General features: G+C 36.3%; 1 protein-coding gene across 1 annotated transcript in view; it reads left to right on the top strand.

The window, feature by feature from the left end:
• Positions 1 to 1,648: 1,648 nt before the first annotated feature.
• LOC136032891 (DNA replication licensing factor mcm2-like) overlaps positions 1,649 to 20,423 on the top strand; it is a 77,221-nt gene continuing 58,446 nt past the window's right edge. The window contains exons 1-3 of the mRNA XM_065713326.1: positions 1,649 to 1,782; positions 14,029 to 14,243; positions 17,181 to 17,347. Of these exons, the coding sequence (XP_065569398.1) occupies positions 1,777 to 1,782; positions 14,029 to 14,243; positions 17,181 to 17,347 (388 nt within the window). The 5' untranslated portion in view covers positions 1,649 to 1,776. The remainder of the gene's footprint in view (positions 1,783 to 14,028; positions 14,244 to 17,180; positions 17,348 to 20,423) is intronic.

Raw genomic sequence — 20,423 nt, forward strand, 5'->3', positions numbered from 1 at the left:
AGGGTACATAGTTGTTCTTACTGTAGTAATTTTTTTGACAAGCATTGTATGTACGATTCTTTTTCTCCACAGTACTTGTATGATGTTTACAATTTTTGTGTAAAATTAAAAAAATTTGAACTCGAACTTGTAGCCAGCTTTATAAGTACTGACGTGAATAATAGAGGTAGGCTATAATTATTCGAACACCTCTCTTACCGTTTCATTACCCGAGTTTTTAACAGACAAAAAAATGACAGTCATTTTTTAAAACAATGGCACATGTAGGAATAAATGGATTGTGTGTTTTTGGCAAGCCTACGTACCCAGGGGAAAATCATAAACCTTCATACTATAATTGGTAAATTTTTTGTTTTTCATTTTTTTACTTACAAATAAAGTGAACATACAACTCGATGTCTTTTTTATGTTCTTTACAAATATAACAATCACTTCTGTAAATTTCAAATTTACAGAAAATGTAAATTTGAAATTTAAATTCAAATTTAAGCACAATTTGAGCTCTTTAAACCAAAATATTTCTAGTTTTGGGGTATAAACAAAGTTTAAAACATTGGTCTCAGCATTGAACTTCCTGCAGAAGGACTATGTGGAATCAACTAGTGCTTTAGAAATCAATGTGAACAATCGAAAGATTTAACTTCCCCTTGAAAGCATTTACTTGGGTCCGAACGGACAAGATTCCCTCTGTACGTCAAGGTCAGATAACACCGTCCCCCCTGATTCAATCGAAGTAGTTCTCAAGGCTGCACAGGCGTTCCTTTTCAAAGCAGTAGGCCAGATACACAAAAGGTTCCATTTCGAAAACAAAATTTACAAATATGCTGATATGGTTGACCCAGTGTCAGCCCACTCACTTCAGCCTGCTTCTCTGCTTTCTTTTGTTAGGAGGTATGGACAGATTCTATGGGACGGAACCAAAATCGAGCTGGAGTGGACGAGGCAGAGCCTCATCGATATTGAAAACGTCAAAACAATGGATGCCGTCACCTGCTGGTGTTTGGTATTGGTGAAAAAAAACGCTGCCGGAACAGAATTTGTATCCTAACTTGAAACCGGCAGTATTATTTATTTCCACTGTTCCATTTTCAAATATCAATGTCGAGAGGTTTTTCAGTGCTATAAAAGTAGTAAAAACTGACCGTCAGAATAAATTGAAAACATAAACTTTGCGGGGGATTCTAAAAACAAAACATGAAATGAAAAGGCCTCAAGAAAGTGTGGAATGTGAAGATGATCAGTTACTTCACCACATGAGAACGGTGAAAGCTTCAGCCACCATACAAAAAATGTTGAAGACACATCAGAGGAAGATAAGGTCTGATTACGTTTCACAAGTTGCGATTGAACAGTATTAAACATCTTGTACTGTAATCTACGTTACAGTACTACATTTTCTTTTCTATTCGCTTGATATTATTTGAAGTATATTTGCAGCTATTTATATTTAGCTGATGATCAAAAAGCACTTTAAACGGCATGACAAGACATTCCATTACGGTAGTAATAGCTAGGCTTCAATCTAAGAAGCCAAAACATGTTACCTTTCAATGGTACGGGTAAAATGAGATAGGGAGAAGCGGTTCAGGGAGTAATTAGAAAATGGGAGATTTTTATGGATTTTGGAACTGAAGATGCGGATTTCTAGGGATTTTTCAGCTTTTTATTAGGGATTTGAAAAATCAGAAAGTGGAAACACTGATTCCCTCTTAATTTCAAAGTACAGCGAGGAGCATATAGGCTTATTTCGACACATCAATTTACCTAATATCTATTATGTCTGTAAGTAATTGCAGCATCATCTTTACCTATGGGATCCCAAGCTATAATCATAGATTTTAATGCGATGGAGTAATTTCGTCAAAATCCTTGTGGGGGGGGGGGGGGCAAAATTGGAGCTAGTTTTCCCAAATCAAGTGAAAAATGATCCGAATAGCCTAGTACCTTAAAGGTATAGATATACTAAAGAAAAATGACCCATTTATGTGGCTGCTTGATTTATGTAGGCTTAGGCCTGTGTCAGTTTTGACAAGATTTTTGAAGAAACTAAATTTAAGCATGGGAGGCAAACCAAGGTCTAGGAGGGGCAGTTACCCACCTACCCCATAGCAAATTGCACCCCTGCCTAAATATAATCCCACTGCAAATTACCTTAAATATCAACTACCAGCACATAAGGTAGCCTAGTAATGACCTTCTTAATATTTATTTTGCTGGCAATGCTAGGCTATGTCAACTTAAGTTGATGGGTAAAATTTTGTAGTTTATAGAATTGACTTACCAATAAAGCAAGCATACCAATTGTTGCTTTTTTTATGTTCTTTACAAATATAATAATTGCTTCTACTGCAAATTCAAATGTATGAGCTCTGAAAAATGGCAAATTTTCAGTTAAAGTATGAGTTATTGCTTGTTATCAATTAAAAAATGCTATATTTTCTTGTTTGTTTTCAAAAAAATAATACTACATTTTCTCAGTGCCAAAATTACTTATGATAAGGTTAGTTGAGATTAGGTCAAAAAGTGCTTAAATCTAAATTTCAGTAGAAGCAATTATTATATGCACAAATAACTTAAAAAAAGGCATCAAGTGGTATGTTCATTTAATGGTAAGTCAATTATATGAACTATAAAAAATTTACTGGTATTTGGGATCCAATTTAGCTTTCAATCAATGTTGAGCCTAGGTTAGCTTATATCTGTTAACCCCTGCTATAAACAAGTCTAAAGTTGCTGCTTAGACTGTCTTCTCTGTCACCCTATTCCACAGTGACCCATCCCTAGCAATGCCAGAAATATAGGTCTACAACCTTTATTCAGCATAAGGTAATAATGACCTTCTGAATATTTTTCCTGGCAATTTTATTTCAACTTTAGTTGGTATTTGGGCTCCAATTTAGCTTTCAGTCAATGTTGAGCCTAGGCTATTAACAAGTCTAGAGTGGCTGCTTAGGCTGTTTTTTCTGTCAAGCCATTCCACAATGGCCCAGCCATAACAATGCCCAAAATATATGCTATGTTAGGTTAAATTTGTAGTTCATAGCATAATTCATCTAGGATTAAAGTGAATAGGCCTGTATCACCTCATGCCTTTTTTGCTCTTTTGTAATTGCTTCTGGGGGAGTTGCATTTTGAGCCCTTAAAGGGATCAAAATAGCCCATAGTAACCAAAAGTCTACAAAAATGTTTCTAAAAAAGACTTGCTAGTCAAAAAAAAAATTGCCAATTGTACCTGATTCAGGGATAGTAATTATTTTCCTTAGTCTTAATAGTAAAACGTTACTTTTAAAACAAATCTGTGGAAATACATAAAAATAGACCCCTTGGAATGATATCACAGCAAAACTGGCTCCATTTTTGAGGCATTCCCAGCTCCTTAAAAGTTTCTGTAAATTTGTTTTCAGAATTAGATTTTACTGGGTTATTTAGACTAAGGAAAATAATAAAGTAAAAGTCTCTTTTGGGAAAGACCACTTTTCATTGGTATTCTGGAATAATAAAGATGGATTCTTGGACTGCTCCTATTTTACTACAGCATGATGCAATGTGAGGGCACTAATAATATCACCATGTTGGTGAAAGTTTCATCAATAATTTGTCAGCATAAATTAAAAATGTTGTCTCTGTTTTGACAAGCAATTGAAAAGAAAAAAGTTATGTTTTTTGGTGTCCCTCAAGGAATCTTTGGACCAATCTTATTCCTCATCTACATATATAACCTGGTAGCTGAAACAAAAAAAACAACTGACTCTTTACACTGACAACTCCAAGCTATTTGGTACTGCAGGCAACAGCTGATCTTAACCAAATTCAAACATAGGCAGATATGTGGCTTCTGCCCTTCAACATCTCAAAATGCATCACTCTTGATTTTGGATATGGTTATCTGCAGCACCAGTACACATGTATGGTGGCAAAACATCATTGACAGTCTTGCTTCCTACTTCTAGTAGTGGAAGAGACCAAGGAGTCCTGTTGGGTGATATTCTAAAATTCTATGAACACACTACCCAAGTAGTTTTGACAGCAAATGCAAATTTAGGACTCCTGAAAAGAACCATCAGTAGTCAATCCCCACAGTTTTTCTGAAACTATACAAAGCTCTGATCAGGCCAATCCTGGATTTCAGAACATGTCTTGCTGGTCCTTTCTACAAGAGTGACATCCAGCTCATTGAAGGTGTCCAAAGGAGACCCACCAAATGCATCAATTGTTTATGCAGCAACCCTACTGCAGTAGATTACAATCTGCTAACCTCCCTACACTTGTTTTTTTGGTGTAGGCATAATGATATGATGCTCACCTACAGGTACCTCCAGCAAGCAGACCAGAAACTGTGCCTTTTCTCCCCACCAAAGACAAACACAAGGACTTTCCAAAAAGCTGTTCAAATCCACTTTTAACATCAATGTCTGATTAGATTTTGAACAATTGGAACCAACTAAGCCAAGAAACAATTTCTGTAACCTTGCCTGAGGAATTCAAAAAGAGACTCAACAAGGAGAGGCCAAACTATACAGATTCCAGTGAGAAAACCCCTCCCAGCCCTCACTGCCTTAACACTCTTGGAAGACAATAGAGAGTCAGCTTGGAGGATAATGTAGCTTGTCATACCCAACCATCTCACATGCTCAATCCAAAGTTGCTGTTGTGCTGTGGTGCCAACTTTAAATTACTGGAGAATGGTTCTTGAACCACACCAGCCATGTGACATCTAATAACCATTCCTGAATCAGCTGTAAATGGCAATTATTTTTCACAAAACATTTTTTTTAATTATGTTTTTAATCTTTTGGTTCAGATAAGACAGAGCCTATATAAAATTTAAATTTGTACTTCTAACTACAAGAATCATAGAAAGTAGGTAGCCAATTAGTTACTTTACCACCTTTCCTCTATTTTTAAAGTTTGTATAGTTTTTTTTTATATAAACATAGTCATTATGGTGACAAATGCTACACAATTATTTTGAAAGAGTACTGAGTGCTAATTCTAAAAGAGTGTCTTCCTTTATTTATTTTTTGTGTTTTATCTGCAGAATTTTCATGGTAGCAAATATTGCAAGTTTGTTTTTAAAGGCTATTGAATAGAAAATGAAATGGTATATCCTTGATCTTGCTTACCTTTTAAAAGAGAAGACAATGATCACATAAGGTTGTTATTTTAGTTATCAGACTCTGTGAATTCTTTTGTATTAAAGAAATTGGTTCAGGAAAGTAATTTTCTAGACAATGTTCTTGGACAAGACCTATTCTGAAGTAGCCATTATAATAACAAAAGGGTTTTATGATTTGATTCCCCTTTTTGATAATTCCATATTTGATATTTATACAATTTGACATTTGGAAGCAGTCAAATACTGCTTCCCAATACAATGGTCACTACCATGGCAACTGCAACCCAGTCCCAAATCTTTGCTAATGCTGTTGGTTTGCATTATTTTTGCATATTCCTAATTGGCGGTTGGTTTATAATGCCAGTTTGAAAAAAAACAGCAAAGATTTTTGTATATATTCTAGGGTTTTATCTGGACTTCATAGCATCAAAGAATAGGGGTCAGGATGCAATCCTCATGGCAGTAGGCATCACATTTGGAAACAATGTTGAATGAGTAATCAAATAGTATATTCTTTTGCTGATATTGTGTTCAGTTCAGAAAAGGCTATGTTGACTGTTACCATTGCTCACCCTACTTCAGTTAGTTGAATATTCACTACAATACCTGGAGCTAGCATTAGCATGTCATGACAAAAATAATTTAAACCTTAAAAAACACTCACAGGAAAATTTAAACAAACATTATATTAATCAAACATTAAATATTAGTTGTGTCCATATTAATAAAATGATGGGCAAAGTATGGAACAAATAATTTACGATATCTCTCAGTACTATAGGTTGAGCAATTCAGTAACTGTGGACAATTCTTTTTTATTTGTTGGAGTCTAGTAACTGGTCCTTCAGTTGGGGGGCTCTCAAGGTTGGGCAGTGGATGACAATGAGTTGGGGAATTCAAACAATTTAGTCCAAATCTATATGTTAAGCCATGTCTACGACTATCAAGTGAGTCCAAATTGAGTTGTTTCAGTGCATCCTTGTAAGTTGAGTAGTTTTGTCCAAGTATAATTTTTACAGCTCTTTTTTGTATTGTCTCAAGTCTATCTGTTTGATCTTTTGTCAATCCCAGATGCCAAGCAGGACATGCATACTCAAGAGAAGGTCTAACATAGCTGCAGTATACAGACTTTAAAACCTCAGTTGGTGTACCAAATCTTTTTAGGTTGGAATGAATGTAAAAGCAAGGCGCCTTTTTTAGTCAGATAGTCAACATGTGAATTCCATCTTAAATCATCGTCTAAAAGAATCCCAAGTATTTTAACAGTTTTCTTTGTTGGCAGTATGGAATTATGAGAAGAGTGGTTGTTACCCTTTAGGAAGGAAAACGTCATATAAGAGCTCTTAGTTTCACTGACCGTCAGTTTTACCTTTCCTAATTCAGCTTTTAGATCATGATAGATTTTGATCAAGTCAGACTGTTCAGTAGTTGGAGGGCTTAGTCGCAGTGATAAAACAGTTAAATCATCAGCAAATTTAAAACGCTCACGAATTGTTGTTAAAATACGGTTAAAAACAATAAGAAAAGAAAGCGGGCCTAATTTAGTCCCTTGTGGCGAACCACAAAAAATATTTACAAATTCAGATGGCTCATGATAAGGAAGTTGGGCACACTGAGATCTTTCAAAAAGAAAACTACCGAGCATTCGTACAACAAATGGACGGGCACCCATAGCCTTTGCTTCTTCCACAACTACATTATGATCAAGACTATCAAAAGCCTTAACTATGTTTGCAAATAATGCGTCAACAGAGGCCCCATTATTTTCTAAGTGCTTAAGGATAGTATCCAACAATGCAACCAAATAATGAACAGCACTATGCCTGGATCTAAATCCGAATTGTTGGGGATTAATATTATCATTTATGTCCTCAAATAAACAATCAAAAATAAAACTTTCAAATACTTTTGAGAGAGTTGGAGTTTTAGAAATCGGCCTCATCTCGGTTATATCTTTAGCTGCCTTGCATTTGGGGATTGGCGTTACATACGCCTGTTTAAAATACATGGGAAAACACCATCAATAAAACACTGGTTAAAAATTGCCGTTAAAGGAATAGATAAAAGATCAGCACACTCAATAATCAATTTAATTGGTATCTCACTAGGATAACTAGATTTACGAGAATCAAGTGCCTTCAACTTTTTAGCAACTGAACAAATCTCTAGTATAGGGATATTTGAAACTGAATCATTTGGTGGTAATTTTCTTAGTTGCGGATGAATTTTACAAATTGATGCAAAAAAGTTATTAATTTCACTAGGTAACAAGGGTTTACCATTGACATCTTTCACTTCAACTCCGGTTACTTTTTTGCCGATAATGTTCTGAACTAAGTCATGAAACTTCCTTGGGTTGGATTTATATATTTTGCTTATTATTTTAGACCCATACTGCTTACGTGAACATCTTATTTTATATACAATTAAATTTCTACTCTTTTGAAATCTTTTACGGGTCCAGTTAAATGCAATTCGTTTCTCACTTTTATCAGATTCCGAATCTCTTGAGTAATCCATGGTTTATCATTAGATTTCGCATATATTTTTTTTTTGTGGGAAAATTTTACAGTATTTGTTGAACAGTTCCTTACAGAATAAACTTGCCATTTTGTCACCGTCAGACAATAAGAGAATATCACGCCAGTCACGATCTGTGTAGAGATTTACTAGTTTGGGTGTGAAAGGCCTGTACACCACACTATTTATTTGTCTATTTGGGATAAAATGATTGGGTGTCCAAGCAACACACAGGTGATCACTCAAACCTAATGGGGGTAATGTAACTGGAGTATTATAATATTCAGGACAGTTGCTAAAAATGAGGTCCAACATACGGTTACCTCTTGTGGGCACATTGACAACCTGCTTAAGAGATAGTGAATTACTTAGCCATTTGGCATCTAAGTCATTAAAGTCACCACACATTATGATACCAGCATTAGAATACAAGGATCATACATTGTCAGTGCAGTTCTGTAAGTAATTCACAAGGTCTTTACAATAGGGGCCACAGGGCAGATAGTAAACAACACATATCACCAGTGATGCCACTTCCTTGGGAAGCTTCTTAGGCCTGCACCACAACCATAATACTTCAAAACCATGCTTATTTGGTATATTACTGAAAGTGAGAACTCAATTTCTTATAGACGATCGACAAATAATACCAACACCACCACCATGTGTTACTGTAATATCATTGGGTGTCATTCTAGGTTTGAAATAGGTATCATATCCTTCAAATGCTACAACATCTTCAGTCGCGGACCATGATTCACAGATACAAGCAATATCAACCAGTTCATTCTTCAAGCAAAGTTCAGTCTCTTCTAATTTGTTCATAAGTGACCGGATATTTGATAATAGTATTTTCGGGTATATATAGGGATGGAAGAAGGGCTTTACACTGCTGTCTCGAATCTCCTTGCCAGCATATTGAGTCGGTTCCTGGATACTCGGAAGACATGGTTTGAGGGGTGGGTGAATCTTTGATTTCTTTGAAATTCCAAACTGGTTGGTTGCTAGTACTGGATATACTGTCGGAAGACTGGCAGATGTTGGTTCCTGTCAGTTTCTCCAAGGTTTCGCGAGGAGTGGTTGATATGAGGGGGGAGGGATCTGCATTGGCTGATTTAAGACAGGTGGTTTGAGCTTCAAGCTCATAAGTGGAACTATAAATTGTTGTCTTTGGCAACCATGTTTTAACAGAGGTGGAATTTTTTGCTCCCCGTTTTTTGAAATTCGCAATTCAGTATTGGAACGTAGCTTTTTCCTTCTGTGAGAAGTGAGATGCACATTAGGACAACAGTTCATGAAACAAAGGCCATGAGCAAATTTTTTACACAGAGATCTGTGAGGCAGAATACAACACTCATCATGGCATATGCCTTTGAAATAATCCAAGCAAATATGGAGAAACGTGCAATTCTCTGCCTTTCTACAGCCTCGCCTTATGTGAAATCTGCAGACACGTCGTTCAGGAATATGATCTGTTGTAAGACCCTCCTCATCTGAATGCGGAGACTGAGAATACTCTAGTTCGGTTTGTGTTGTTTGACTAGTAACAAAGCTACTGCATTGAACAGATACATTATTACTGAGAACTTTAGAGCTGGTTATATTACCCTGGTTTAAGCACTTCTCACAGGTAAAAAGAAAGAAACGTCCCGAGGGTTTCTGCAGAGCAAGGACTATGTCTGCATCAATTGCAGCACAGGCCGCATGCATGCAGTGTAAGCAGAGATGACAATCAAACAAAGGGCTGTCTTTTGTCGGTTCGTCACATAAGAGGCAGCTCAGATCAGGACCTGAGCAGTCAATTCTTTCCTCGGTGATATTTTCTATAGTATCCATAATTCTCAGTGCACCGCCAGGAATGCCTGGAGATTTAGATGACAAGTTTTCTATTGGGAAGATAGTGCTCTTTTTAAGTTGTTCCTGGATTTTATCGTTGCTATTTTGCTGTTTCGGACTATTATTTTTCGATCTCAGTTTTTTCAGAGTAAAGATTTTTTGGGGAATCTTTTTGTGTACAAATTACGCACACAAAGGTCTTCTTCAAGTCATTAGAGTATTTAGTTTTTCCACAACTAAAATGAGACCATTTATTACATTTAATACACTGCACTCCACCTGTTTTGCTTGTAATTCTTTTTAAACAGATACCACACTGTTCCAGATCCATAATAAATATCGATAATCTTGACAATAGATAAAATCTATCATGGGAACTCTTTGAACTTTTGTTTAAACCTGCCTGATTCAAGGTCCCCAAGCAGTTGTGACCCTTGAAACAAATTTTTACCTTAAATTGATCTTGCTATCAATATTTTACCAATCTTAGGGAATGCCAGTCAGTGATGGATTAAGAGAAATCTGCTTTATCTCATTTTGTTAATCATAATTTTGCAGATCAGTTCTTGTTAAGATTGGTTTCTAAGCTATTGATGCTGGGTGAGCTAACTGTCTTCTTGATCAGGAGCTTTGCTGAATGACCTCTTTGTTCATAACTCTTTCCTTGACCCTTGTTTTTGCTTTTAAAATCTGTTTCTAAAAATTGCAATTTTACTTTACAAATCTTTGACCAAATTCATAAAAGGTAGTCCTTTAGAGGGGAAAGTCTGAAGGTAAAACCTTTAGCAGACCTTCATGGGGTAAACTTTAGGCTATGTGTCCAATTCTGAAAGCTTTGTTTGCCTAGTTTAACTGCTTTCAAATATAGCAAAAGCCTATCATCTAGGATTTTACCTAGATTAGGACATCATAAGATGTTTATAAGCTTCAACCTGTACCCTCTAGAGCACCAACTCTTCATGAACTTGATTTTTTAAACTAGGTAAATAGATTCCACGTCAATGAGATCTACAATTAAAATTAATTAGAAAAAAACTTTCCTTAAAAGAAGTTTTTCAAAGAAAGGTAAAGAGATTACAATAAATAACCAAGTCAGACTTAAAATGAGCAGAAACTATATCAAAAACGAATTGGGTTAACACCTCTTGTGCCTTCTAAAGAGAAGAACATAATTTGCAGTCTACTGAAAATAGTTTTTATTTTTAGCTCCATCTTGTTATTTCTCATAACATAAAAAATCACCATAATTACCAAGATTGCTGAAAAGAACAAATGAAATTTAGGAGATTATGACTGAAGTATTATTTGATAGTTTTTCTGCTCAACTTTTGTTTAATGTTGCTCTTTTCTTATATTTGAAAAACAAATTCATATATAACATCTGAATTTTAGATGCAAGGTGAGACGGAAAATACCTGGTCCTGTTGTAAGAAGAAACAGCATCTATGATATATATATATATATATATATATATATATATATATATATATATATATATATATATATATATATATATATATATATATATATATATATATATTTATGAATTTGATAAAACGTGTTCAAACTATTGTTAATAAATGCTCTATTCATTTGCAAATGTGATTTTTGCATTCTTTTACCCAGTTTAAGGTGTATTGCTATTTCATAAGCTTTTTTGATGTTTTTTTATCCTGTTTTTTGTTTATTAACTCTGAAAACTTAATTTGGTCCTTTGGGGCATGATAGCAGTTTTTTTTTTGTTTTTTTTTTAAGACTTCATGTGTTTTTATGGTACTTGGTATTAACCAAGTGACATATAGCAAACACTAATTCTGTTGGTCTGTCAGTCCTGGTTTTGCTATTTTAGGCACTTCCAGGTAAGCTAGGACGATGAAATTTGGCAGGCGTATCAGGGAGCGGACCAGGTTAAATTAGAGATAGTCTTTTTCCCGATTTGGCCATCTGGGGGTGGGGGGATGGGGTCCCGTTAATTCAGAAAAATAGGAAAATTGAATTATTTTTAACTTGTGAATGGTTGATCAGATCTTAATGAAATTTGATGTTTGGAAGGATATCGTGTTTCAGAGCTGTTATTTTAAATCCCGACTGGATCTGGTGACAATGGGGGGGAGTTGGGAGGGGCAAACTTAAAATCTTGGAAAACACTTAGAGTGGAGGAATTGGGATGAAACTTGGTGGGGAAAATAATCAAAAGTCCTAGATACATGATTGACATAACCGGAACGGATCCGTTCTCTTGGGGGTAGTTGGGGGGGGGGTTAATTCTGAAAAATTAGAAAAAATGAGGTATTTTTAACTTACAAACTGGTGATTGGATCTGAATGAAATTTGATATTTTGAAGGATATCATGTCTCAGAGCCCTTATTTTAAATCCCGAACATATCTGGTGATATTGGGGGGCAGGGCTTTTGTGAGGGGGAAACCTAAATTTGGAAAACACTTAGAGTCGAGGGATCAGGATGAAACTTGCTGGGAAAAATAAGCAGAAGCCCTAGATACATGATTGATATAACCGGAATGGATCTGCTCTTTTTGGGGAAGTTGGGGGGGGGGGGGTTAATTCTGAAAGACTAGAAAAAATGAGGTATTTTTAACTTACGAACGGGTGATCGGATCTTAATGAAATTTGATATTTAGAAGGATATTGTCTCAGAGCTCTTATTTTAAATTCCCGAACAGATCTGGTGACATTGGGGGGGGGGGAGCTGGGAGGGGGAAACCTAAAACTTGGAAAACACTTAGAGTGGAGGGATTGGGATGAAACATAGTGGGAAAAATAAGCACAAGTCCTAGATACATGATTGACATAACCAGAACGGATGTGCTCTCTTTGGGGTAGCTGGAAGGGATTAATTCTGAAAAACTAGAAAAATAAGGTATTTTTAACTTACGAATGGGGGATCGGATCTCAATGAAATATGATATTTAGAAGGATATTGTGTCTCAGAGCTCATATTTTAAATCCCGACTGGATCTGGTGACATTGGGGGGTTGGTGGTTGGGAGGGGGAAACCTAAAATCTTGGAAAACACTTAGAGTGGAGGGATTGGGATGAAACTTGGTGGGAAAAATAAGCACAAGTCCTGGATTCGTCACTGACATAACTAGAACGGATCCGCTCTCTTTGGGGTAGTTGTGGGGGGGGGCTAATTCTAAAAAATTTTTTTTAGAAAAATGAGGTATTTTTAACCTACAAAGGAGTGATCGAATCTTCATGAAACCTTTTATTTAGAAGGACCTCGTGACTCAGATCTCTTATTTTAAGTTTCAACCGGATCCAGCGTAATAGGGGGGGGGGGCAGTTAAGGGGAACCGGAAATCTTAGAAAATACTTAAAGCGGTGAGATCAGGATGAAACTGGATGGGAAGAATAAAAACCTGTCTAAAACACGTGACTGACATAACCGGACCAGATCTGCTCTCTTTGGTGTAGTTTGGGGGGGGGTTAATTTTGAAAATTGAGGCATTTGTAACTTACGATAGGGTGACCAGATCTTAATGAAATTTGATATTTTGAAGGATCTTGCGCTTTAAAGCTATAATTTTAAATTCTGACCATATCTTGTGACATTGGGGGGAGTTGCAGGGGGAAATCTTGGAAAACACTTGGAGTGGAGGAATTGGGATGAAGCTTGATGGATAGAATAAGCATATGTCCTTGATACGTGATTGACGTAACCGTACTGGCTTCGCTCACTTTGGGGGAGTTGGGGGGAGGGGTTCAGTGATTTGACGAGTTTGGTGCTTCTGGACGTGCTAGGACGATGAAAATTGGTAGGCATGTCAGGGAGGTGCACAAATTGACTTGAAAAAGTCGTTTTCCCAGATTCGACCATCTGGGGGGCTAAACGGAGAGGAAAAATTAGAAAAAATAGGTATTTATAACATACGAGTGTGATTGGATCTTAATGAATTTTGATATTTAGAAGGACATTGTGACTCAGAGCTCTTATTTTAAATCTTGACCGGCATTAAACCTCTTATTTTCCTTTTAAATCAATCTATTGATCTCAGAATTTTGCTAGAGCTCATACCATATGATCTATTGGCTCTTAGCTCTTCTTGCCTCGTCACAAGTGCCATATGAGCTCATAGCTCTTGTTTTTTTTTTAATAGATCTTATGTGTTTCAAGTTTGACTTAAATATTCAAATAAATTTTTACTCGTTTTAAGATTTGTTTATTCATTTATATTAGTACCTGCTATCTCTATAAATGTTTATTTTAATGTTTTGTTTGTTTTGAGATTCATTGATTCTTTAAAAAAATTTCTGGTTGATTTGATTTTGAATCGTTATCGGAATTTATTTCTGTTTGTCTTAAGTTTAATATGACTCTATTCTTCTTTGGAAACTTCTTTTTCAGATTTTTTTAATTAATGGTATAAAAAGAAATGGTGTTCTTGTAATTTTAATTTCATCATGGATTGGTGTTTTATTTCTCATTTTGTTGGGTATGATAAACTTTTTGGTGCCTCAGAGTTGGCTATGTAGATTTGCTTGTGTTATACTCAAATCATTATACTCAATAAGTAAGTATATTATATTTTTTAGAATCCAAGCTCTCCATCAGCAATGGTATCATCCCCTGAACAATCTACACCACGTGGAAGGAACAGAAGAAGATCAGGTGCTAGTGATCATGCCAGTGAACCTGAGTCTGAACTGCCACAGTTTGAAGACGAAAGTGATATTATTGGAAATTTAAGTCAAAGAGAAGTAGAGGAAGAAGAAGATGGGGAAGACTTGTTTGGAGATAATATGGAGAAGTAAGTTTCAACAAGTTTGATTTAGGATTTTGCATTTCTAGCATTTGTGGTCAGTACAGTTAGTGAATTATTTCTAAGAAACAAACGTTCATCATACCAACATTTGAGTTGGTTTGACTCCCATGATACCTTATCTGCACAGAGGGGGTGAGGGTAGAGTATTGGTCTTGAGAACGCCACCACATTGAAAGATCAGTCTAAGATGTACAAGTTGTATACCATCTAACCCTCTTCTCTCCCTACCTTGGGGAACTCTTTCCCAAGGTATGAACTCAAAGTTTGTTGATAAATGTCCTGACACAACAGTTCTTTTTTTCTGAACTCTAAATTCTGCATCCTAAGCTCAAGTCTGACTGTTGTACATTCTAAGGCAGAGTTTCAATCAAATTACAGAAAGGGGTACTCAGAGGCAGTTTTTTTTCACATTTAGGGTTTACAATTCATTTTGATGTTTCAAGCCCCCTTGAACAAAAATTTTTTTATACTTTGTCTGAAATCCCACCATCTTCATAGATTTTCAGAGCATATGCTATCGAAGTACAACTATTATTTGTGCAACCTGGTCTTAGATAGTGTAAAATATCCCATGATTGACTTTTTTAACATTGCAGAGTTAACCATGTTTCATGCATTCTGCTTTGTGCTATTTGTGTTAGTAAATAAATAAGTACTCTAACCATCAGATTTTTTTGTATATGCATTTTCATTTTGCAATGTCCTTCCTTTTAATTTTTTTATCAATATATCTCCATGTCAAATCCATGTTGGAAAATTCCCCAGATTAGATTTAGCACAAGAATGTAAAGCGAGCAACAGGACACTAGAACCTTTACACTTTACTTGTTTCTAATAATATCTTTTAATGATTAAGTTCTACTAATTTAAAAGAGGCTGAATTGTAAATTTTTACGACTTAACAGTAATAAGTCTTGCCTTAGACATTTGATTGCCAATTCTCCTTGAACTCGTTGAGTCATCTCTTATTCCAGGGAACTTGTCATTGTGTAATGACAAAAAGGTAGAGTCAATAGTCTCAGACAGCTTGTTCTCTCAATTTTAAAGACAGTTAAATGTTTTTAATTTTACTCTTGCTCTATGTGGCTGTTTGAATTGTGTGATATTGGCTTTGAGTTGGTCCAATTTGGTTCTGTACCAGAGGGACACCTTCCAGCTTTTAGTCTTTTATTATATTGAAACACAAACGACTAATAGCTTTCTGCTATTGACAACTCATTGCAATATTAAGCCACTGGAAGCTTACTGTGTACTCTCCTCCTTCATCCCCACTTATTCAGAGCGTCAGCCTTTACTCTTTCCCATGAGATTCCTATTCCTTTTAAATCCTTTCTTATATCTTTTTACCTTAGTCGAGGTCTCACTGCTTTTCATTTGACACCAGATACATTGCTAAAACCCTACGATTTTTGATGACCTATTCCTTTGTCATCCACTTAAAATCTTAACCTTCCATTCAATATGACCATAGAAAATGGAACTGAGCATGGAAGCATGGAAACAGTTTTTCTTTTCAAATTGAAGTAAAAAGTAATGTTGAAACTTAAAACAAAGTTATTCCCTACTGGAAGAGCTCAGCTATCCCCTTCATTTTCTACTCTCGAAACTAAAGTTTTACTTGTAACTATTTCAGAGTGCAAAAAATTTAGCCAGTTGGTGATTAAAACTCCTTTGTTCATTTATTAATCACCTTTCCAAAGACTTGAATTTTACTTGTAATTATTTCAGAGCGCAAAAAAGCCAGTTGGTGATTAAAACTCCTTAGTTCATTTATTAATCACCTTTCCAAACACTTGAACTGAGTATTTTGCTGCTTAAAGCAAATGGAACTTAATGCACCCTAGGAGTCTTGAAAAATCGTAATAAAGACTTAAACCTTGCATAAAGACCTGGCAATTGAGGGGACAATAACCCTTCGTATATAGGGGATGAACGTGTGTTTTTTGTTTTAACGTCACTATTTTCATTTAAAAACCTATTTTGAAAATCTACTTTATATTCATTACTACTATTCATTTGGATTTATCCTGGATATGAAGGGAGCTCCCTCCCTCCCCCCCTTAAAAAAACATATTTTAAAAGCCTTTTCTTCTACTATCAAGGACCAGACACCCTTCAGCAAGCCTATTGCATGTTCACTCCAAACGTATTCCTCCTAATGAAGGGTTACTTTGGGGATGAATAGTCTCTCCCCAGTGCATGTTTATGAAGGACCTCTAATAGAAAGTTTGAAGATTTTGGTCTAAATAATAGAGTGTTGAAGCAATTTGGCATCCGTAGGCGCTGATTCTAGCACTTGTCCCCTCATAAACATCTGTTAACCTCCTCCCTAATAGTTGTTGTGTAGCTATACAAGACTGGATAACTATTAGTACTACTGAATGTACAGGATGTAGTAACTTCATTTTGTTTAATTATGCCATTTTATGGAAGTATGGTGTTTGATTCTGGGAGGCTATATAGGTAGCTTTTGGATAGTTGAGAACTTGTTGGTAATCTTAGTTGGGCTCTTTTTGCTTTTTGTCCTCCTTTCTTTCAGAAATTCGTTTGATAGTCTTGTGAAGATTGCTTTTGAGTGCTCCTACAGTAATGCTGGTAACTACTCACTATAAATGTTATTTATAAGCAATTCCAGTTATATCAATATCCATCTAAAGAGGTAAACTAACATTTGCAATATGTGTCACTTTTCAAATTATGACAGATTTTTATTTGGATAATAAAACGGAATTGGCAAAATGCACACTGCCTAAAACTGAGAGTCAATGCTCCCAAGTGTTCACCTTATAGTATGCATAATATAGTTTGTACTACTTTTTGATTCGCGCATTGAAACATCATTTTTATAACTTTTCAATTGCACAAATACATGCGCATGCATTATAAAACAAACAAATTGACAATTATACTTTTAACTTTTAGTGATTATCGGGCAATAGCCGGGCTTGACAGATACGATGTAAATGAGCTGGATGAATCTGAATATGATAACCTATCAATTGGCGATCGTCAGGCTGCTGAGGCGGCATTGCGAAGAAGAGACCGTGATGAAGGCAGAACTGGCTTAAGAAGAGGCTTCATGTTTGATGGTATGTTTGTCAGAGGACCCCCCCCTCCCTTAACTAGCTTAAGGAGACTCCTAAAAGATTTCTAGATTTCTTTTTTGTTAATAAAAGCTGTAATGTTGAAGGATTCAATTTGCCTCAAATGAAGGTCCTATTTTATACATGAAAGTTCAATACCATTTTGAAAGTGGTTTTTGTTTGTAGCTCTCTAGTTGAAATTAAAAGGAATACTTGTGGTGCCTAGTTTTGAAAAAGAACCCTGGTTTGCTACTTGGAGTTATTTGTTTCAAGATTTCCAATCTGGGGCTGATAAAGCTTGCCTAAAGTTGTGTAAATGTCTCCAAATATTTGAAAAAAACTTGGTTTTGTGTTCAAAAAAGATAATCAATATGTTTAGTAAAGAATATAAGTTGGAGTTAGTCTACTTTAGCTTTTGACAGAAAAATCCACGGATTTTTTATTCTATTTGATTATGTGGGTTTGATATCCTGTGAAAAGGTATGTTGCTGTCAAGAGAATTCACAAAAGCTGGCATTGAATTGGCAGGCATTTAGAATATATTGGATATGTCTTTGAGTCCAAAGTATAGCTAAGGTATTTCAGGTGAATCAATTTACATCTTAGCAGACTAAAAAAAATTTCGAGCAGATTAATGACGAGTAGTAATTCAATACCATTGAAATCATTTGCTCGTAAATGGATGCTTGAACGGATTTGCATTTTTTATCTTGTTCTCCCTTTTGCATTTCTTCATTTCATTGGAAGGTGACGCTTCTAACCCCGTGTTTGTGGATTCCGAGTTTTTCTTAGAGCTTTGAATTTTTAATTTCTCGTTTTTGTGTGGTATTTTTGTTCAATTTTGTTTATATTTTTTACATTTTTATGGCACTTGGTATTAACCAAGTGACATATAGCAATCGCAAATTCTGCCGGTCTGTCTGTCGGTCCCGGTTTTGCTACTTTAGACACTTCCAGGTAAGCTAGGACGATGAAGTTTGGCAGGCGTATCAGGGACCGGACCAGATTAAATTAGAAATAGGGAAAAATCGTTTTCCCGATTTGACCATCTGGGGGGGAGGGAGTGGGGGCCCCGTTAATTCGGACGAAAATAGAAAAATGATGTATTTTTAACTTTCGAACGGTTGATCAGATATTAATGAAATTTGAAGTTTGGAAGGATATCGTGTCTCAGAGCTGTTATTTTAAATCCCGACCGGATCTGGTGACATTGGGGGGGGGGAGGAGTTGGGAGGGGGAAACCTAAAATCATGAAAAACACTTAAGAGTGGAGGGATCGAGATGAAACTTGATGGGAAAAATAAGCACAAGTCCTAGATACATGATTGACATAACCAGAACGGATCCGCTCTCTTTGGGGTAGTTGGGGGGGGGGGGTAATTATGGAAAATTAGAAAGAATGAGGTATTTTTAACTTACGAACGGGTGATTGGATCTCAATGAAATTTGATATTGAGAAGCATATCGTGTCTCAAAGCTCTTGTTTTAGATCCCGACCGGATCTGGTGACATTGGGGGGAGTTTGGGGGGGGGGACCTAAAATCATTGAAAACGCTTAGATTGGAGGGATCAGGATGAAAATTGGCGGAGAAAATAAGCAGAAGTCTTAGATATGTGATTGACATAATTGGAACGGATCCGCTCTATTGGGGGGGGGGGGGGGGGGTAATTCTGAAAAATTAGAAAAAAATGAGGTATTTTTAACTTACGAAGGAGTGATCGAATCTTCATGAAACTTAATATTTAGAAGGACCTTGTAACTCAGATCTGTTATTTTAAATCTCAACCGGATCCAGTATCATTGGGGGGGCAGTTGGGGGGACCGGAAATCTTAGGAAATACTGAAAACGGAGAGATCAGGATGAAACTGGATGGGAAGCATAAAAACCTGTCTAAGATACGTGACTGACATGACCGGATCTGCTCTCTTTGATGGAGTTTGGGGGGGGGGGGGTAATTCGGAAAAATGAGGCATTTGTAACTTACGAACGGGTGACCAGATCTTAATGAAATTTGATATTTAGAAGGATCTCGTGCTTTAAAGCTCTAATTTTAAATTCCAACCAGATCCTTTGACATAGGGGGAAGTTGGAGGGGGAAACGGGAATTCTTGGAAAACGTGAAAATTGGGGTATTTTTATCTTACGAATAGGTGATCGGATCATAATGAAACTTGATATATATAAAAGGATTTTATGTCTCAGATGCTCCACTTTCGACTCGAATTGGATCAGGGGACATAGGGGGTTGGAGGAGGGAAACAGAAATCTTTGAAATCGCTTAGAGTGGAGAGATCGGGAAGAATAAGCACAAGTTCTAGATAGATTATTGACATAATTGGAACGGATCTGTTCTCTTTGGAGGAGCTGGGGGTGTGTTAATTTGGAAAAATTAGAAAAATTGAGGTATTTTTAACTTAGGAACGGGTGACTGGATCTTAATGAAATTTTCTATTTATAAGGAATTTATGTCTCAGAGCTCTTATTTCCCGTCCCGACCAGATCTGTTGACATGGGGGGAGTTGGAGGGGGAAATCTTGGAAAACGCTTAGAGTGGAGGAATCGGGATGAAGCTTGGTGGATAGAATAAGCAAATGTCCTTGTTACGTGATTGACGTAACCGTACTGGATTCTGTACGTAAGCGTACTGAAGTTGGGGGGAGGGGTTCAGTGATTTGGCGAGTTTGGTGCTTCTGGTCGTGCTACGACGATGAAAATTGGTAGGCATGTAAGGGAGCTGCAAAAATTGACTTGATAAAGTCGTTTTCCCAGATTTGACCATCTGTGGGGCCAAAGGGTGAGGAAAAATCAGAAAAAAATAGGTATTTATAACTAACGAATGGGTGATCGGATCTTAATGAATTTTGATATTCAGAAGGACATCGTGACTCAGAGCTCTTATTCTAAATCCTGACCGGCATTAAGCTTCTGATTTTCCTTTTAAATCAAACTATTGATTCTTAGAATTTTGTTGAGCTCATACCATATGAGCTCTTGGCTCTTAGCTCTTCTTGCCTCGTCACAAGTGCCATATGAGCTCTTAGCTCTTGTTTTTTGGTGGGTAATGGCGGTTTCCATTGTTT

The sequence above is a fragment of the Artemia franciscana genome, chromosome 11 (genome assembly GCF_032884065.1).
Source record: "Artemia franciscana chromosome 11, ASM3288406v1, whole genome shotgun sequence".
Lineage (NCBI taxonomy): Eukaryota > Metazoa > Arthropoda > Branchiopoda > Anostraca > Artemiidae > Artemia > Artemia franciscana.